At 43.5% G+C, this 22,660-nt stretch overlaps 2 protein-coding genes across 2 annotated transcripts in view; one reads left to right on the forward strand and one right to left on the reverse strand.

Annotated features, from left to right (window-relative positions):
• Positions 1 to 22,660, reverse strand: part of LOC311233534 (rho GTPase-activating protein 7) — a gene marked incomplete at its 3' end in the record, with an annotated part of 251,215 nt that overhangs the window by 158,260 nt on the left and 70,295 nt on the right. The gene's annotated exons all lie outside the window — the stretch shown is intronic.
• Positions 8,314 to 10,297, forward strand: LOC311232897 (kelch-like protein 10; the record flags this gene model as incomplete). The annotated part of the gene is made up of 2 exons (XM_084319731.1): positions 8,314 to 8,421; positions 10,205 to 10,297. 2 exons carry the CDS (start codon positions 8,314 to 8,316, stop codon positions 10,295 to 10,297), a joined length of 201 nt encoding a protein of 66 aa, XP_084175857.1.

Consider the following 22,660-nt stretch of genomic DNA (forward strand, 5'->3'; position numbering starts at 1 on the left):
AAATTAGTGCATATTTAAGTAGATCATGCCTCATTTGCATATTTAAACATACAATTTCAGAAAACTTGTAATACAAAAAAGTATTGTCTTAATATAAGTAATCAACTGGGGAAGTTTCATTGTGATATCTATTAGTTAATTTTTTTACCCTATTCACCTGCAGTGTCTCCCCTTAAACAGGCTATTCTCTGTCCTGGCTCCACGGTGGTGGAACGAACTGTGGAATGAACTGAAACCCTGCAAAATGTTCCGCTGTCAATTAAAAATGCACTTTTTCAATCAACAGGCCTGAATTCTGAATAATAACAAAAACGTACTGTCTTTACTATTATGTAATGCTACTTGTCTATACTACTTGTCTATACTACTATGCTAATATGTCTACTACAGTACTACTATGCACTCAGAGTGAAGCGCTCGAGTTCGGCACTGCTAGACGAACAATACCACTTACCCTTAGCTGCCAGAAGTGTACCCCTCCTGCAAATGTAATGTAAATGTTGCAGTGCTGCATTGCCCTACACACAGTTACATTTTGGGAGAGGTGCATATAGGCTCCTTGTCTGCCCTTTCTTTCACCATAAAGTCCTTTATAAAGCTGGAAGCTGTCGCATGCACAGTAGTTTAGGGCTATTTCTCTGGCCTGACTATATGTACAGAGCTGGATGTGAGCTCATTTTAGTACAAGAGAGACCTGGAGTGGGATTCCCCTATGTCTCAGAAGAAAGGGAATTCAAATAATCATCCCAACTGGCCACCCAAACCAATCATGGCCCAACATTTCCGATATTTCCAGAACTTTGTTAGAGAGTAGGGTAGGACCCAGTGGATCAGATCTCAATCAACCATCCCTGACCGCCCCGTCACATGGAACGACCCAAGACTGATGACCGCTTACAACAAAGGACTTTGTCCATGACCTGCTTTTTTAGTCTGAGATGGTGATGGAAAATTGCGTGTAGAAGGCTTTAGGAATGGACTGGACAACCCTGACTGTTTCAGTCCCAGACGTGTTGTGATTTATTTATAGAGAAACTCTATTCTGTCTTGCAGTACATGTTTAACCTCAACTCATATGGAGTGATTTGAAAGGGGTTATGTTTGAATTCCCCTAGTTTTTCTCATAGTTCTCCTAGTTCCATCGTGGACAAATCATACACTGATTGTGTTGAAATGAACACAGATCAATGCAGCAGAATAGTTGAGTATGATTCTCAATAACTTAAACAGGTCTGCCATTTATACATACCTACTGCCGTACATTGTAATCATAATAATCACAACTACCATAATACTCATTATGATAGCATGTACAACAGTGCTGTATATAGCCTACTGCATGTTTATATTTACATTTATCTTCATTATAACGCATTTATAACCCATTTTAATCACCTGTACATTGTATTTTGCTCTTGCACTTTACTGCTACAATTACACTCTGGTTGGACTCTTATTTTCATTGTACTGTACTTGACATATGTATAATGTATAATGACAATACATTTGAATCTAATCTAATTATACAGATCATTCAAATACAATCCTCTTCATTGATTGCCATTAGTGCTCTAATAAAGCATTACATCACGCGCAGGAGTGGGTTGTGAGAATTAAACCATGCCTAGGGGTGGTCTGCAGAGTTAACTTTTGGTTTCTTCGAGGTTCGAGGTGGCTGCATATTTATACACCAAAAAATACCTTGTGTTCTGTGTGCGAAGAAACTATGGCATCTCGTTGGTTCTATAGGCGCTACTTCTAGGGTCAGACCCGTTAGCAGGTGCTGGTTGACTGCGACCGACTTGTCAGTAGTTTACACTGGTTTAATTTGAGATCCTCCCTCCAATCAGCGGCAATTACTTTCTCAAATTTGTGTACCAGTTTCTAAGGAAAAATAGGAAATGTTGGTTTTGAATGTCAATGTTAATTTATGACCATTTCATATTTTACATACAACATTTTTGAAAAAACATAATAACAAAAAACATATTAAGCAATTGAAAAAAAGTTATTGCCGCTGATTTGAGGGAGGATATCTAGAATTAAACCGGCATTGGTTTTAGAACTCTAACTCATTGAATTTGAATAGTAATTCAATTAAGTGATCAAATATGTAAAAATAAAAAAAATGGTTGCTGATTGTTGTTTCCTACACTGAGTATGAAAAGATTTGGACTTCCCCACATGCAAATGGGCAGAGGTATTGAAGATATAAATCGAATAGAATTATGTAAATATGTGAATATCCTACATCAAACCAACCCGGTAGTGAACCGTCGAAGCTCCCCAATGGTCTCAATTTGCTCTGTACACACTCCAGAATTGATCAATTAATAGAAAAAAATACACATTGGAGCTTTAAAGTACAAGACTCTCATTCCGTATGGAATGTAAAAAAGTGGTAATGGTGATTCTCTAATGCCTTCCAACAGTGATCCAGGGGAGACATTCCCGACTAATCACACAGTGAGAAGCTGTCCGTCAGGATAAAGGAGTGAGTTAAAGTGGCCCAGGCCCAATAATTTACATGTACATAACAACGCGTTCCAACAATGCATCTGGCAGCGACCCGCCGGGGCCCGCCATGGCAGAGAGACCTATTGACCCAATGTCTGGAGCCCGGGACAGCAGTGCGGAGAGCTCTGGGGCCCGACACAAACCGTTCCCTTCAATCAAGAACTTTTGTTTCCCCAAAGCAATCAATCAAGTTGAGAAAGGAGGCAGCCAACCGGCTAACCAATTGATCTTTCTTCCCGCGACGCAGCGCAGGACTGCCGCTGTGGGCTGTGCATGGCAAGCTGTGGCCACGCATCCCTCACTCAGTCGCGGACGGTCTGGTCTGGCAGGGGGGGTACTGTGTCGGACGCACAGGTAGCATTGCGGGTCTGCGCATGTTTTGTGTTGTGGTGGTGGTGGTTAGGGAGTGATGCAGTCTGATTAGGTTGTTTTGAACCATAACAGATGGAAGGCAGCCGGGAGACAAGAAAAACAAGCTGAGGAAGAAACCTTGAAGATATGGGGCTGGATAAGCTACAGAAAGACTGTTGGGGAAGTTATTGAGACGATGGATAACTTTAATGGTGCCACCAGAGAAAGAGAGATAGAGATACCATTAATAGAGTAAGAGAAAATAGTGGGAGACAGAAATAAGGAAAGAAAGAAAGAAGAGAAGAGAAGAGAAGAGAAGAGAAGAGAAGAGAAGAGAAGAGAAGAGAAGAGAAGAGAAGAGAAGAGAAGAGAAGAGAAGAGAAAACAACATTTGATCCAAAATAGACTCTGTGGCCTTTTTTTCTTTCTTTCTTAACTTCCTTCTCTCTCTGTCCGCTGGCTAGAGCTTCTCCCCAAGAATAACAAACACAGAGCACGTGGCACCATTTGTTCCGTGTCCCTCCGCAGCACAACACGTGTATTGTTTCTCTCAGCAGAGGGCATCACCCCTCCATCCTCACCAGGCTGACAGACAGACAGAAAGTAACGCGGAAGACAAGTGCACTGGTCCATTGAACAAGTGGGGCACAGAGGCGGAAGTGGCCATTTTTCAAAGTCATACCTAGAAGGAAAACGAATTAATATAATTATAATGAATGCCCACAATGGTGACTAATATTTTATTATAATTTGTATCATTGTGTTATGTAGTTTTTTTATCATTTTATTTGTTATTTTTTAATGTCAACATATTATTTAATGAACCTCAAACATGTTCCGTTGTGATGTCACAGTATGATGTCATAATCAAACATTCTAGAACATTTGTGATGTCACAGTATGATGTCATAATCAAACATTCTAGAACATTTGTGATGTCACAGTATGATGTCATAATCAAACATTCGAAAACATTTGTGTTCGTTCGTTTTTAATAAAAAATATTGAAAAAATCTATTTTTTTTATATCATCAAACTAAATCCTCAATTTGAATAAAGTGATTAATCTGATTAAATTAGTCTTTTCTTTTTATTAAATCAACTTTCCAGCCCAGGGAGAAGCCCCAGCCCAACTAAATCAATCAATTAAATCAACTTTCTTTAATGAATATAACTCATCAGTTTCTTTTAATACTATAATATTAGTGTAGCCTAATCTTTATCTGCAACTGTGAAGAAAAAACCCATTGGTTTAAACAGAATTAATAGGATTTTTTTTTTAATATATATATTTATTAAAAAATGTAAGTTCGAATGTTGATTTAGAATTCAAAATAATGCCAACGTAACAAATGAAGGTTCGAACGTTCGGGCTCAGCCCTATTGTGATGTCACAGTATGATGTCATAATGAAACATTCTAGATTCTAGAACATTTGTGATGTCACAGTATGATGTCATAATCAAACATTCTAGAACATTTGTGATGTCACAGTATGACAGTACTGACCTTAACCATGATGAAATTGAAACTGTTTGGATTGAAATCTTATTAGACAGGGCGAAACCAGTACTAGTAGGCACAATCTATAGACCGCCAGAACAGAGTGGCTTTTATGACACACTTGATGGGTGTTTATCTGGGGTGGAGGGGGTAGAAAAAATTCTTATTGGGGACTGGAACACGGATATGCTGCGTAAAGCAGCACCCGTCTTCAAGGCCTTCAGTAGATTTTCTGATCTGCACGGTTTCAGCCAGCTAATCACCCAACCCACAAGGGTATGTGATTCGACACAAACCACCATTGACCTCATTTTGACCTCTGACAAGTCCATGATCTCCAATAAAGGGGTGATAGCATGCGGGTTAAGTGATCATTATATGATTTTCTGTACCCGCAAAAAGCTAAAACAGAAGGCCGGCTGTCACAAAACAGTCACATCTAGAGACCTCAAAACTTACTCTAGAGAGGCCTTTAACCTAGAACTGGGGAGCTTGAACTGGTCAGATGAACTCAGTGGTACACAGGTTGAAGAAACATGGCTTGGATTCAAAACAAAATTCACAGCAATACTTAACAACATGGCACCCATAAGAACCACCAGGGTTAAAAATCGCGCTGAGCCATGGATGCACACTGAAATACTGGCCGCTATGAAAACCAGAGACAAAAAATACTCTGAACTTCATAAAAGTCAGATAAAGCTTTCCAAAAGCTCAAACAGTGAACTCCAAGCCCACGTGGTTGAACTAAAAATTCAAAGAAACAGACTAAGAAATGACGTAAACACCATGATCAAAACCGCAAAAAGAAATGTCATCAACGACAAAACTGAGGAAAACAAAAACAAACCCTGCAAACTTTGGAAATTACTCAATAATCAACTAGGCTGCAGTAAAAAACTTAAAACCAGATTCTCAAACATAAACATAAAGACGGACAACACGCTCATCACAGACAAGCTGGATGTAGCCAATTACTTAAACATCTTCTTCACAAACAGCCACAACACTGGTAAACAAACTACCCTCCCACTCAGGGCATTATGGGGTAGAACACATAGTAGCATACTACAAAAACCTAGGGGTCCACAAAGACGACTTCAAACTTGAAATGGTAACAACCGATGAGGTACTAAAAAAATGTAGTGCCCTCCAACCTAACAAGGCCACTGGCCATGACAACATCCCCTCCAAATTCCTCAGAGATGCAGCAGCTGCCATCACCCCAGTCACCACTCACATAATAAACTACTCTATAAAACAGGGACACGTCCCCAAGGACTTCAAAATTGCGAGAGTGACCCCTCTGCACAAAAAGGGCAGCAAATTAGACCCAGGCAACTACCGCCCTGTTTCTATTCTTACCTCCATCTCGAAAGTCATGGAGAAAATAGTCTTCTAACAGGTCAAAAAGTACCTGGCGGAAAAAAATCTAATCTACGAATTCCAATCTGGCTTCAGAACATCCTACTCCACTGACACATGCCTCCTCTATTTGAACGACCACATCAAACAAGAGGTGGACGCGGGCAAATACTGCGGCATGGTCATGCTGGACCTACAAAAGGCCTTCGACACTGTCAATCACTCCATTCTGATTGACAAGCTAAAAGCAATTGGTTTTGATAGCTTATCAGTGAGCTGGATGCAATCCTACCTGGAGGGGAGAGAACAGATGGTAGAGGTAAACGGTACTCTATCCCCCCCCCCTCACAGTGAGCTGTGGTGTTCCACAAGGAAGCATACTAGGACTGCTACTCTTCCTAATTTATGCAAATGACATGTCGTCAGCCTGTGACTGCAACTTGTTCCTGTTTGCGGATGACTCAGCCCTGCTGGTCTCTGACAAGAACAAGTTGCAGGTTGAAAAAACCCTCAGCTCGGAACTAGGCAAAATCTGCATATGGCTCGCTGATAACAAACTATCATTAAACATGGGCAAAACAGAGTCCATTCTCTTCGGTTCAAATAACAAACTCAGCAAGACCGACGGCTTCTCAGTTGCAGTGGGTGACAATATTGTCACAAGGAAAGACGAAATTACCTACCTGGGTTCCATCCTAGAGGCAAATCTTTCCTGTGACAAAATGGCATCCAATGTAATAAAAAAAGTCAACCAACGAACTAGATTCTTGTACCGGATCTCCTCTCTGGTAAACAAGAATACCCTGAAGACTCTGGCAATAGCACTCATTCAAGGGTACTACGACTATGCATGCACCTCATGGTACCAAAGCACCTCAAAGGCGCTTAAAACAAAATTACAAACATCACAAAACAAACTGGTCAGACTACTACTTGACCTTACCCCCAGAACCCACCTCACCCCTGCCCACTTTGACAACCTAGGATGGCTTAGAGTAGACGACAGAGTACAGCAACTTGCAATGGGCCTGGTCTACAAGATACACTATACGACTAAGGTACCCATGTACATGTCAAAATACTTCCCAAAGGTCAGTGAATACCACAACCACTACACCAGAGGAAGCTCAACAAATCATATTAAACCCAAATTCGGCTCAAACAAGGGACTAAATACGTTTCGCAATTATGCCACATCAATGTGGAACGCCCTACCCAAAGCTGTAAAATAATGTGAATCCCTACCCACATTCAAAACCGCTCTTAAAGAGCACCTACGGGAGGCTGCAATTCGAAACTGGCCACCGTAAATGCCCAAAACCCCCACCACCTCCTAATAGACAGTCTCCTCCCCACCGCATGTATATATTCCCTCCCCGCCGTATGTATATTTCTCTCCCACCCACCCACCCCCTCCTAATGTACAGTCCCATCCCCATCATATGTATATACTCTGTCAGGATCTAGGGGTAACAGTACTGTATATTTGAATACCGTTTATGTCACAAATGTATCAGTACTAAATACCTATATGTCCCTATGCCATAAATGTCATGTATGTTGTGTATGTCATAAATGTCTATATGAATTGAAAATGGGGGACCCTGATGGAAACAAGACAAACGTCTTTCTCAGGTCTGCATCCCCTTAACAATTGTGTGTATTGAGCCGTACTGTATTGTACCCATTCTGCAATCTGTTAAATAAAGTTTTCATTCATTCATTCATTCATTCATGATGTCATAATCAAACATATCTATTCTATCAGAAGATCTCAGATCTCAGAAGACAAGTGAAGATCTCACTTGTTGTGTCCGGCTACTTGTCTGTAAGCTTGAATATATACTGTAAATACAATTTAAAAATCCACACATGGAAAAGGAAACAATGGCCTGTACAATCCTTAATGAGCTGCGTCTGGAGGGAAGGTTCTGTGGTTATTAAAGTCAACAGCACTGAGTTTAACGCCCATAAGAACATCCTGTGTGGCTGCAGCGCCTATTTCAGGTATGTTTATCTTCGTTCAGGTTAGCTTGGTTCAGGTTAGCTTAGTTAGTAAACAGATACCATACTGTACTTTTACTGTAAACATATACTATACTGTACTTCTACTGTAAACAGATACTATACTGTACTTCTACTGTAAAAATATACTATAATTCTACTGTGCTAAGACCCTATACTTCTACAGTGAACTGCTGTCGGGACAAAACCTCATAACTCCAAAAACCCAACTTTTCAGCAGATGAAAAAAACTAACACAGATTTGAGGGTGAATAGAGTTAAGAGGTTTAGACAGATGATCGGTTTAATGCTTTCCCATTGTTTAAACTTTGTAAAACCCACACACACATATGGAGGATGATCTACGGAGTTGATTTATATAATAATAAAAAAAAATTAAAAAAATGGAGTTATGAGGTTTTGTCCCGACAGCAGCGAATATATATTAGTACACAGGATAGAATGTTGCTTACTGATCAGATATCTCTATACTCTGCATCCCACAGAACCCTCTTCACTCGCTGGAGCGACTCAGAGAAACCAGTCTACACTATCCCTGGGGTGTCCGCAGCTATGATGCAGCTCATCATAGAGTACGCCTACACATACTTTGTGCCGGTGACAGCAGAGAACGTGGAAGAGCTTCTGGTGGCTACAGACCAGCTTGTCGTCACTGGCATAGTAGGAGCGTGCTCTGATTTCCTAAAAGGCCAGCTGTCTCTGGAAAACTGTGTCGGCATCTGGAGGTTTGCGGACATATACTACTGCCCTGACCTGATGCGCAAGGCCTATCTCTTCATCATGTGCCACTGTGAGAAGATGTTGCACGTCTCACAGGAGTTTGTGGAGCTGTCCCTGCAGCAACTGGTGGACATCATCGAGAGGGATGACCTGAACGTGAAGAGCGAGGAGACGGTGTTCGAGGCCGTCCTCCGTTGGATCGACCACTCCCGCGAGGAGCGTAAAACACACATCCCTTTGCTGCTGCCCAAGGTAACTAATTGTATTACTGTGCATTGCAATACATTAAAACAACACTAGGTTTCCTAGTACAGTGGTTCTCAAACATTTGGGTCCAAACTGTTCCCTAGCAACAGAAACCGTCTACAACCGATGTCTAAGTTGTACCCGCTGTCTGCTTGTCTCTTCCCAGGTTCGCATGGGCTTGATGAGGCCTGACTACTTCAGGAGCAACGTCCAGAACAACCCTGTGGTGAGGGACAGCCACGATTGCAGGCCCCTCATCCTCAGCGTCCTGAAACCCCCTGGCTCCGACAGGCTCCCAAACCCCCTGATCCGCCCACGCCTGCTTAGGAGGTCGTATTGGCCATTGGAGGCCAGAGTGACGGCATCCCGACCAATGGCATGGAGGCTTACGATACCCGAGCCGGTGGATGGATGGACGTGAGCGTTGAGGCGGAGAGTCCCCAGGCCTTCCACGGCACCGCTTATCTCCACGGTCTGGTCTACTGCGTCGGCGGCTGGGACGGCGTAGAGCGTCTCAACAGTGTGCGCAGGTTTAACCCCGTCACTCGCAGCTGGCTGCAGGCGGCTCCCATGCACTCACGCCGCAGTCACCTCAGTGTGGTCGCGTTGGACGGCTGTATCTACGCCATGGGAGGGTACAACAGACACGCGCAGCTGAACACCACCGAGCACTACGAGCCTGAAACCAACCAGTGGACACTGATCTCACCCATGCTGGAGCGCAGGAGCGCCGCAGGGGCAGCAGCCCTCCACGACAAGGTTGGTATCATTCAGAATCAGAAATGTCTTCATCAAGTCAGCTGCACATACAAGGATTTTGTCTTGGTCCTTTGGTCCATCCACATTAACAGACAAGACAATTAAAGTACAATGAAATAAAATGGAATATATAAACTAAATTAGTATATTCTTTCTTATTACAGGTTTACATCTGTGGTGGCTTCAACGGGATGGAGAGTCTGTTCACAGTGCTACAGCCCAGACACCAACCAGTGGACTCTGATCGCCCCCATGAGCAGCAGGCGTTGGGAAGTGGGAGTCGCTGCGTACGGAGGACAAGTCTATGCGGTAGGTGCACACGGAGACAAATGCTTTATACTAGGTATTTTTTATATAGATATGTATAGTTTGACTTGCAATGCTGCTGTGATGCCCTCATTTCCCTAAGTGGATTAATACAGTGTCTGCCTGCCTGCCTGCCTGCCTGCCTGCCTGCCTGCCTGCCTGCCTGCCTGCCTGCCTGCCTGCCTGCCTGCCTGCCTGCCTGCCTGCCTGCCTGCCTGCCTGCCTGCCTGCCTGCCTGCCTGCCTGCCTGCCTGCCTGCCTGCCTGCCTGCCTTAACCACATACTAAAACATTCCTCTCATGTGTCCTGTCCTCAGGTGGGAGGGTTTAACCGTGAAAACGACCTGCGTAGCGCAGAGGCCTACAGCCCCTTGACTGATTTCTGGCGCGCCCTGCCCACCATGCTCACCCCCCGCAGCTACTTTGGCATCGGGGTGCTGGACGACCTGCTCTTCGTGGTCGGAGGCTACAAGGGCTGGAACACCATCTCCAACGTGGAGCGCTAAGACCAGAGCAGCGACAAGTGGACTGTAGCCGAGGACATGGAGATCCACCGCAGTGGCCTAAGCTGCTGCATAATGCATGGCCTGCCTAACATGAGCCAGTACGCCACTCCCCGTGGAGGAGGAGGAGGAGGAGGAGGAGAAGGAGGAGGAGGAGGAAGAGGAGGAGCAGGAGGAGGAGGAGGAGGAGCAGGAGGAGGAGGAGGAGGAGGAGGAGGAGGAGGAGGAGGAGGAGCAGGAGGAGGAGGAGCAGGAGCAGGAGCAGGAGGAGGATTAGGAGGAGGAGGAGGAGGAGCAGGAGGAGGAGGAAGAGGAGGATTAGGAGGAGGAGGAGGAGCAGGAAGAGGAGGATTAGGAGCAGGAGGAGGAGGAGGAGGAAGAGGAGGATTAGGAGGAGGAGGAAGAGGAGGATTAGGAGGAGGAGGAGGAGCAGGAGGAGGAGGAGGATTAGGAGCAGGAGCAGGAGGAGGAAGAGGAGGAGGAGCAGGAGCAGGAGGGGGAGGAGGAGGAGGAGGAGGAAGAGGAGGATTAGTAGCAGGAGCAGGATGGGGAGCAGGAGGAGGAGGAGGAGGAGGAGGAGGAAGAGGAGGATTAGGAGCAGGAGGAGGATTAGGAGCAGGAGGATGAGGAGGAGGAAGAGGAGGATATTACAACTCTGTACATACATGTGATTAGCATTATACTCAGTAGAACAAATGTATATATCTTATACCCAGCTTAATCACTATATTAATATTACTATTGCACTTTACTGTTACATTTGCACTGGGGTTGGATGCCACCCTTATTTTCATTGTAATGTACTTATGCTGTGTCATGTACAAAGATCTGATGACCATATAGAATATACCTGGGCCCTCACTTATCAACTTGACGTACGCACAGATATGTGCTTAAGCCGTGTGTACGATCATTTCTAAGCAAAGTGTGGGATTTATCTATTTGAACTTGTGCTTGACTTTGTGCGTATATTTAAGCACAGGTCGGACCATGCGTAGTTGGCGCCCGGTGGTAGAATATTTTTACAATGCGGAAATAAGCACTGACTGCGCTCCGCGTAACTCAACTCGTTATTATTTTGCGCATATATTGCAGAAATACGGGAACGTTTTGATTATATTTAAAAGGCTTTGCCATTGTTAAACGTAATAAGTGGAACCCCGAAGCTGTAAGCAGAATACAAGTCATATGAACACCCACGATATAAATGCATTGCAACGAGAACAGACAGAGGTTATTTGTTGAGTGTATGTGTATACAAAACCCTTGCAATAAATGTGTCTTACATGAATGAAAAGCATACATGCTCTGGACACAGAGCATATATCATGTGGGTGATATCATGACTTGTATTCTGTGTCAAAGCCTAAATCAAAACGTTCCTGTATTTCTGCAATCTATGCGCAAAATAATAACAAGTTGAGTTCTAACAAAGAACGTATTACATGCTGGTAGGCTGATAGAGTAAACTATGATATGAATATGAATATGATATGATCATATAAATACTGGTCCATCTGCGAGGATATCGAGGACTCGGATAGCCATTAAGCCATTTGAGAATATAGGCGGCCTATAGCCTATACATATTATTTAATGTTTTCATAAGCGTAAAGATACAACAGCTAGATTAATGATCAAGTTAGTTTACTGTATGCAGGCTTCGCAGGGCTGTGTGTTATATATGCGCAAGTTACTGTTGCATAATAATGTAGGCTGGCTGCTATTATATGTAATTCATAGGCTACCTAATACCAACAACGAAATAGATTGTATCATATGCCTCTACACACATTATATTATACACATCATATTATATCTTGGTTCGGCAGCGCCTTTGTGAACAATCTCTCAGAGTTTGCTCCATCAATAAACGCGCATTTTGGCTGATAATGTGCCGGTGGCCGGAGTCTCATTCAGGCCTAATTGTATTTAGTTCAATTTTAATGTTATTACTGGGGTATCTAAAACATCACAATGTAGATCAGGGTTATCCACTGAAGCCATAATGACTCTGATCAGAACCACGGGCTCATGACGAGTGCACACAATAGGCATTGTAGAGCGCAGAGTTGGCGTGCTGAAATTGATTTAATTTCAGTCATTACAGTGCTTAATGTCGGGTCATCTCTTGTCATTTATTTCTGTCAATGTGCTGGTTCTGTAGCAGGACTGGGTCAGTCAACATCCTTGGCTCCCGGCGCACCGAAGATTATACGTTCAAGTTGTTGGTCGGACCGGTGATCAATCTCGCTCTCAGTGAAGTCTCTCAGAGTTCGCTTGGGTTAGTCCACTTTTCCACATTTCATGGGGGTGTTCCATTACCGTATATGGTTAATCGGGGAGGTTCTGGTATGCAAATACGTGAAAGTGTGCACGAGCCTCGGCGTAGGACCAAGGTGATATTTATCATGACAGGTGTGCGTAGGACCTGTGTACGCACGTGTGATGAATCTCGTTTTTTTTGTGCGTGCACACATTCTAAATTCTGTGCTTAAGTATGGAAATAGAACATTTTCTACGTCACGTTGATGAATGAGGGCCCTGGAGTGGGCTGTACATGAACACCAGCCTGTCCAGTCAGGTGCCTTAGCACAGGTCCCGGTAGGCAAGTAATAAACAAAGGTGTTTTCAAATGGTAAATATTTATTATAGTGGGGATTTAAACCCACAGCACACACAAAGGGTAAAAGGGTAATGGAGAACAAACATGGAATATATAATAAGACAAACAAACACTAAGCAAAATATAGACGTGTCATAGGACACAAAGCTATTAAGCAGAGGTAAGCACTGGGAACCACCCAGCAATAAGGCACTACAGTATATATCCCCTTTGATGCAGGGAAATGGTGCAGAGGCCAATAATATATACAATAATAATCCCACCTGTTAGTAGGGTGACCAGATGCAAAAAGTCCAAAAGCAGGACAACAGTAAGATTTTGGTGGGACAAAGTGGGACAAAGTGGGACAGATAGATAATGTAATTTCTTTAATTAGAATAACTCGTCTTCACCGAATAGATAAAGGTTAAATCAAAATAAATCCAAATTAAATACAGAATTATATCTCTCCACATTCATCTTGGCACTGGCAGCCGGCTTGTTACCACCTAACATCTGTTTTAAATATTCAAACTTTATCACTTGACAGGAATGTCTTGTGTTCGATATATATATTTTTTGCTTCGAAAAGAGGGACATCCTCTCAATATGTGGGACGCGGTCTCAAATGGTGGGACAGTACAACCAAAAGGGGGACACCTGGTCACCCTACCTGTTAGGGAATCACACAAAGTGGGAGATAAGACCAACACAATAAGATTGCCCACACACAGTGGTAAATGGTATTTACAAAAGGTGCTCAAAAGCATCCACTCAATAGTGGCAAGATAGGCAACCTCCTCACTCCACCCTGGCTAGTGGCAATGACTTAGGGAGGCGCCCTGATGTGTGTCACATGTCAGGCTTTATCCACCCGTCCCTTGTTGAGGTGATTGCTGTTAGCTGCCACTCATTAGGCAATCAGCACTCTCCAGAGGAGGGACGGGCGGCACCTGGCAAAAGGAAAAAGAAAAGGGAGTTAGTACAATAGTACCAAGACACACACCACATATAACTAACATAATATTACATATACTAACCTGATGTTTACTTGGTGTTAAAAATATGGCAATAATGATAATGAACAACCCACGTACGTGACATGCTGTATGATGACAATACATTTCAATGTAATCTAATCTAACTGGTACTATGACCTGAATGATGGTCCTAGAGGTCAGTGATTTGATGCTCTGTTGGTGTTTTGGCGATGGTGGCATAAGAGAGTGCTGTCTTAACGTAAGAGAATGCCGTCTTAACAGGTCGTGGGAAATCTCCCATATAGGCATTGGATTGGGTGGAGAGCTGGTGACTGCATGGGAATGCCCTCGTATGCCCTGTGTATGGGGACATGTCACCCATATAGAAACACACCTCTTCAATCAATATCTGAGATGCAAATAAATAAATAACCTTAATAAATATATTTATATTGTAGTGGGTTCTATAGAGACATAATTCCCCATCGTATTGTTTTGATGTGTTGATGGGGCACTGTCACTTTAAGGAGGTTGGTTTTGGGTTTGGGCTGATAGGAGACGCCCTGTGTGGGGTTTCATTGATTTATGTTTGATTACTACGAGCTGTCAGAAGCTAGCCCGGCATAGTTATGACAGCTGTCACTTGTGCTACTGTGAAATAAATGACACACAGCTTTGTGTTGTCAACTGATAGAAATTGTGTGTTTCTCTATTCCGACGATTTCTACAATATAATATATATATAAATAACTGTCTTTTACTAGTACCTTACTACTATGTACTATGCTACTATCCGTATACTACTACAGTAGAAGCCCTCCAGAATCACGTCCCCACTGCCACTCCTCTACCACTCCTATGTCACTTTAGAACTCACTCAGGTGTTAATTTTCGGGGGCTGGTACTTAACTTAAGTGCTTCCCCAGGGAGGGGGTCGGGGGCTACTGCCCTCAGACCACCAAGATCATTTTTATATGGGCAGTCTGACTTGGCGTACTGACCATATATTAGTGTTGCAATGCCTGATAAATAAACAGTGAAAAAATCTAAGAAATCGGATGGGGCTGGGACATTTGGGACGAATAAAAATGTAAGATGAATATCTCCCCAGCCGGTGGGTGAGCAGTGGAGCTGTGAAATCTGGCCCGGTCCAGAACAATAGGAGTCACAAAATCAGAGTGGTGGGGTAGTGGCAGAGTAGCAGTAAATGCCTGACTTCTAAGGGCTTCTATTGTACCTACCATGCTAATATGTCTATTATACTATGCACTCAGGTTGTAACACTCAAGTTCAACACTATTTGACGAACAATGCCACGGACCATAAGCTGCCAGAGATGCACATCTCCTGCTGACCAGAAAACCACACACTTTTCTGATAGTGGGGTGCCTCAGGCAGGCACGTTGGAAGGGGGGGTGCGGCAGCACCCCCTAGTGGCAGCTTCAGTTACTGTACAAAACGTCTTTTTATATACTGTAACATTATAAGTTATACTGTACATTTCTCCTGCTCAAAGCACTTCACCATTACACTGTGTAGACCAGGGATAGGCAACCCTAGGCACGCGTGCCTGCATAGGCACGCGGGGGCATTTTATTTTCTTTCTTTTTTTTTGCTTTGAAATAATATAGTGAAATATTTTGCACTGTTGTCGCATTTATCTTGTTGAAATCTTCCCACAGGTTCTTTTTACTACCACATATTTAATTGAGACCCTTTATTTGTTTATTATTTCAATTTAGCTGGAAATACATTGCTACATCATCCAGTAACATTTTCAGAGCCTTATAACAAAAACATTATTACGGTCACCATTGTGACCAGTGGGATTAATCAACACATTTTAGTATTTATTTTTCTATTTCATTGAACATTGCACATGTTAAAAGCCATTTTCTTTACTCAAAATGTGAGTATTACCAAGTCAACTTGTGTTCTTAAAACAATGACAATAAACATAGTTTTATTAGGTTGAAATAATGTGGTTGTGTACTTATTTTTCTGTTAACTTATTATGGATTGAAAACTGAAAACCTTAATGCACAGTAACTGAACTCAATATTTTTAAGTTCTGGTAACTTATTATTATTGATTTTTTTACAGTGTAGTCTTGCGATCAATCAAAACGTATTTACACGATATACCTCACATTCACCCTCCATTCACATCCTGGTGTTCTCCATTAGGCCTGTAGGTGGAGCTATGACAGCACACGTACAGTACACACACCGATGGTGTGTGATGTGTCCAAAAATGAATGGGCAAATGTGAGTGAAATGGTCGCACTGTATGCAGCTGTTTGTCTGCATTGCATTCCCCCCCCCCCCCCCCAACTCAGATTTAGGGTTGATACAACCATCATAATAATATTGTTAATAATAACAATAACAATAATGATGTAATAATGTAAAAATGATCATTAAAAATACCTGATTATGAGATTTTTTTTTACGATGCATGGAATATTGTTGAGGCACACTAGTTACAACTATATTTCAAACAGGCACTCCATGTCAAAAAGGTTGCTGACCCCTGGTGTAGACAATCATACGGAATAATCGTTATGTTATTATAACAGTAAAGTGACATGTAAGCGAAGACATACTAGACATTATATAGATGAGGTTGCAAGTGCGCAACGGAAGCCCATTCCACCTTCACAGCGATCTTAAATGGGTTGCCCGTGGCGTTAGAACAGGTTGCGTCGTCTCCTCTTGAAAGCTAGGGAGAGATGTTTGTGTAGAGAAGTGGAGAATCTGTGATGTTTTGGAATGCAACCAGATGTGCTGCAGCTTGTTTTACAGACGGCGCGCCAGTGCGCCACCCTCGGATCTGTTGAATTGGGTATAGACTATAGAAGAAACAACTGACGTCCAAAACACATGGAATTTGTTTAACGTGCGGTAAAGAGAGGAAAATCGGTCATGGATTATTTCTAATATATTTGAACAACCGCTGCATGTAAACAGAGAGACTCACCCACGTAGCAATAATGAATGTTCACCGTGACATTTTGGATGACATTGATGATTCCACTCTGATGAAAGAGTTCATTACACGTACAACTGAGCGAAGGTCCACTTTCAGTCATGAGACTGATGGTTCATGGTTGTACTGTATAGGCTACTACGTTTCATTAAGGCTTTATTTCATCAGAGTGGAAACATAATACGAAAACCAAATAGCCTACAAAATGCAAAAGAGTGTGCAGAGCGAACGTGTGAATTAATTGTTATGAGTGAGGTATTCAGAAGTGATGTTTGTTTTTATAGCCATTCTAAACAACGAACGTTCCTCTCACTCGCCTCCCTGCCACGTTGTCATTTTGATATAAAAGAAAAAATACATTCAAATTCACGTATAGTAGGCTATTTCAAAGCTGCTCTGAACAATGTACATCCCACTCCCTCTCACGTCATTTTCATCTAAAAGGACATTGGAAATTACGTTAAAAAATATATATATCTCAGAAAGGCAGCACCCCCTGCCGATTTAAAGTTCCAACGACTCAGTCATTTAAAATGTATATGCGAAAGTTTCATTTTCACTTCTAATTTGAAGATAAGGATCTATAGAACAATTTTGGCTTGAGTGTCAAGAAACCAGTTGAATTTAATAAAAATGTATCCAAAATGGCCACAATCGAAATCATGAATTCTTTAAAAACGTCTTAATGTTCACACAATTGCGATGTAATATAATTTTGTATTGCTATTTTTAAGTTAATACTGTGTGAGGAATCAACTGGAGTTCAAATATTGATGTTTTGAATATTCTGGTATGGCAAAAATCAAAGATGGCTGCAATTTCTGTATTTATTTCGAATTACGCTTCATAGCTTTTATTCTATTGAACCTAGAATGGTGATGTTGGTGACTGTACCTAGGTTTTCATGAATGAGTAATTGAATACAAATCAAATAAACATGATTGGAGCATATATTATATGATATTTCACACAAATGAGACAATAAATATGTGGAGAACTAGAGTTAGATATGAGAACTGTTGATTGTGAAGAATAAACAATGATTGTGAAGAACGTCCTCATCACAAGAAAGGATCTGCATCTCAGCACCAATGTCAACGCCATGCCAAATACCTGATACCTGAGGTGTTGCTGAGCAATGGGAATCCCTTTGAGGAGGGCAGTAAATACCTGGTTACATTAGACAATAAGGTGTGTGAGTCTGCAGCTGCTGCCGTATCTGTCCATCAACTCGAGTCTACGGGACAAGAGCAGTACAACAATTTCAGGAAGAGTGCTTGAATCAAATGACAGACTTCTGACAGCACCGATCAAGCGAAATGCAGAGCTCTATGCAGAGCTCTATGGGAAAGCTTTTATTGTGCTAGACACAATACACGTCAAGTAGAGATATTTCTGTTGACGAGGAGTTAGTTGCGCCAGGTGTAACAAGACATTTTCTCATTCCTGTCAAATAAGTTGTTAACAGATGGACAGTTCCCAGATGACAAGGATGTCTACATCACTGCAGGTGATTAAGTCCACCATGTTGGAAACAGTCCACCAATGGATCAATGCAACCATGAGGAGCTGACACTTGTGTCCTAGCATACATCTCCTCCACGCCCTCCAAACATCATCACTTGGGAGGGTGCATACTGGAGATACAGATGTTTGTCGTAATCCTTCTGACAAATTTCCATCACATCAAGCCACTAACAGATACACACCCACTCAGGGACGTGCACAGGACTTTAGAGGGGCAGGTGCTCAAAGGCTTAAAAGGGCACTATACCTGTGTGTGTTTTAACCGAACGTGCGTCGCACACAAGCCCGATTTTTAAGGGCCCTTTTCGGGCAGGGGGGGCCCCCTTTTTATGCTTTTTGGGGGGTTTTGGTGATCAAATATTGAATATTGAACTATAATAATCAGTGCAGGAGCTCACTTATCCTTGAAAGACACCTTTATCACTGACTTAAAAGGCCCATACATCTCCATAAATGTTCAGGGGGGAGGGAATAAGAAGGGGGGAGGGAATATACAAGAAGTGCTGTATATTCTGTATTGTTTAATATAAATGCATTTTTTATTCCAATCCCGATTTGTATTTGAGATTCCCAAATCCCATCGGACTTGACTTCTTCGTGTCCCTCAGTGAGTGTAATACCAGCATTCAACTGTATGCGCCACAGTGGTTTCTATCATCATCATCATCACCACCCACGCTATGCATAAAATATATAGGTCCGCAGAGAGGCACGCTAAGGAGGCTGTGCAAACTGCAATGGAATATGGGGCATCTCTCTCTCTTTACCTAATATTTTGATTCTATCCTGAACATTTTCAGTTGGAAGGGCAGTCTATATGCGTAACTGTTACGACCCTGGCTCATGGGTACGCAACCTATGTGTAATCAACACCAAAACCCTGTGCTCTAACTCAAAAATGCTACTAAACCAAGGAACTACTAATATAACTATAAACTAATGTACTGGTAACCCAACGGACAAGGACTGTAAGAACCTGACAGCTCTTTCACTAGGCACAGACCGTGCATGTGTGTTTCTGGGTCTGCCTTTGAAGCTCCCCAGCAGGTAACCAATCAGCACTAATTGGCTAATTGGCAGCCCTCACCTGCCTGCCCTGGTGAAACAGGAGTGACCAGGCCTCTAGTACATAACACCTCCCCCACCAAACTGGTTGCCCAAGAGGCAACCACTACACAACAACCCATAAACAAAACAAAAAACAACTGTGACCCCTTAGTTGTCAGGGCCTCTACCACCACAGCGATAACGGGTACCACAAACACCGGTACTATGATCGTGAGAGGGCGTCTGCTAGCACGTTGTCCCTCCCACGAATGTGGCGAATATCCAAGTTATACGCCTGGAGGAACAAACTCCATCGCATCAAACGATGATTCGAATTCACCATGCTGCGAAGAAAAACCAAAGGGTTATGGTCTGTATACACAACAAGGGGTAAACTGGAGGATCCCACGTAAACATCAAAATGGTTCAAGGCAAGAACCAAAGCGAGCGCCTCCTTCTCTATAGTAGAGTAGTGCAGTTGATGCCTGTCAAACTTTTTAGAAAAGTAGCACACTGGGTGCTCCACCTCTAATGCATCCTCTTGCAGGAGGACGGCTCCAGCACCGAGGTCACTAGCATCCACTGCCAACTTGAATGGCAGTTGAAAATCGGGAGCTGACAGAACGGGAGCGCTAATCAGAATACCCTTGATGCTCTCAAAAGACTGTTGACAAGTCTCAGTCCACACGAAAGGTACCTTAGGACTGAGCAGATTGGTCAAAGGGGCAACAACAGAAGCAAAGTTCCTACAGAAACTCCTATAGTACCCTGCCATACCTAGGAAGCGCTTTAACTCCCGCCTGGTGATGGGAGCAGGGAAGCCCACTATAGCCTCCACCTTAGCTGTAACGGGGCACACATGCCCACGTCCAACCACCTTACCCAGGTAGGTAACCGTGGCCTGTCCAAATTCACATTTCGCAAGGTTAACTGTCAAGTTAGCATCACCCAACCGCTTGAACACTTCGGCCAGATGCTCCACATGTTGTGACCAAGAGGAACTGTGGATAACCAGGTCATCCAGATATGCCTCACAGAACGCTACCCCGCCCAGGACCTTGTTCACTAGCCGCTGAAACGTCGCTGGGGCATTTCGCATGCCAAAGGCCATCACTGTATACTGGCAGAAACTCTCTGGTGTGACAAAAGCGGATATCTCACGTGCTCGCGGAGTAAGCGGAACCTGCCAGTATCCCTTTAGCAAATCCAATTTACTTACAAAGGCTGCTGAACCCACCCGATCGATACAGTCGTCCATCCGAGGCAGAGGGTACGAGTCCGGCTTGGTTACTGTATTAACTTTACGGAAATCAGTACAGAACCGATGAGTGCAGTCTGGCTTATCAACAAGCAGGCAGGGGGAGCTCCACGCACTAGAACTGGGCTCCGCAATGCCATGTCTCAGCATATAGTCTACTTCCTTACTCAAGATCCGTCGTTTTTCCGGATTCACCCTATAGGCATGTTGCTTAATTGGTCCTGCACTACCAACATCAATGTCATGCTCGAGTACATTAGTACGACTAGGGACATCAGAAAACAAACGTGTATGCTGTCTAAGTAGGCGCACCACATCCGTACGCTCAGGAAGTGGTAAGTACGACAGGTGTGAGTCCAAGTCACCTAGTATCTGGGTGTTTGGCAACCGGCCCTGAGAAATCTCCTTCGACACAGAACAGTCGGCTACAATAGGAGATGCAGAAACTGTTAGAACAGCCACAGGCTTGACCCCTGACTGGTCAACCTGAGCCCTATCATTGTACACCTTCAACATATTGACGTGACATAATCTACTCTTGCGCCTGCGGTCGGGAGTTTTAATCAAGTAGTCGACCTCACCAACTTTGCGCTCAATGGAGTATGGCCCACTGTATTTAGCCTGTAATGCAGACCCAAGAATAGGCGAGAGAACCAACACCTTGTCTCCCGGTGAGAACACCCTATGTCGGGCCCGCCTATCATACCACACCTTCATTTTTCCTTGGGCTACCTTTAGGTTCTCTTTCGCTAGTTCACATGCTCTACTAAGCTTAAGCCTGAAGTCACACACATAGTCCAACAAATTAGTAGAGGAAGGAGTCTGGTCAGCCAACCACTTTTCCTTCAGCAGTTTCAAAGGACCCCTCACTGTGTGGCCGAACACCAGCTCAGCCGGGCTGAATCCAAGAGACTCCTGGGTTACCTCCCTAGCAGCAAACAGAAGCAAAGGGATTCCATCATCCCAGTCTTTGTCGAACTCCGTACAATATGCCCGCAGCATTGTTTTGATAGTCTGGTGAAATCTCTCCAGCGCCCCCTGGGACTCTGGATGATAGGCAGAGGAAGGGCAATGTTGGATAGACAACTGCTGGAGGACCTGAGCAAAGAGACGGGACATGAAGTTAGACCCTTGATCTGATTGAATGACCTTTGGTAGGCCAAAAGTCGAAAAAAACCTAACCAGAGCTTTGGATATAGCTGGGGCTGTGATCTTGCGTAAAGGAATGGCTTCAGGAAAACGGGTCGCTGCACACATAATAGTCAAAAGGTACTGGTTCCCTGTCTTAGTTCGAGGGAGGGGACCAACACAGTCAATGAGGATCCGCTCAAAAGGTTCCCCAACGGCAGGGATAGGCTGCAGAGGAGCCTGAGGGATCTTCTGGTTTGGTTTACCAACCACCTGACACACATGGCACGAGCGACAATATTGTGCCACATCTGACTTCAAACCAGGCCAACAAAAATGTCTCAGCACACGGTCATAAGTCTTCCTGACCCCCATGTGACCAGCAAGATCATGATCATGTGCTAGATGCAGTATATCAGGACGATACACGGCTGGAACAACAATCTGAAACACACTGCCCCAGTCATCCAGACTGGACAGGTTAGGTGGTGTCCACTTTCTCATGAGCACGTCATTGCTAACAAAGTATCCTTGAGACGTATCTACCATTTCATCCTCTAAAACCGCCTCTTCCAAGAGGGACGACAAGGAGACATCCTTGTTTTGCTCTAGTACCAACTGCTCATGAGACGGTATCACCTTACCAAAACCCTCATCAGGGCCACTTTTCAACTCAACAAAGAACGTGTCACTAAGTGTCATATCACCATCTAAGTTAACAACCTCATGGGTGTCACATTTGACCTTTGACATTGCACGTGTTACCGCACACACAGGAAACACTCCTGGATGCTTCTGTGCGAGCTCATCAGGAACCTCAGAAACTACAGGGA

The sequence above is a fragment of the Notolepis coatsorum genome (assembly GCF_963971535.1).
Source record: "Notolepis coatsorum genome assembly, chromosome: 8".
Classification (NCBI taxonomy): domain Eukaryota; kingdom Metazoa; phylum Chordata; class Actinopteri; order Aulopiformes; family Paralepididae; genus Notolepis; species Notolepis coatsorum.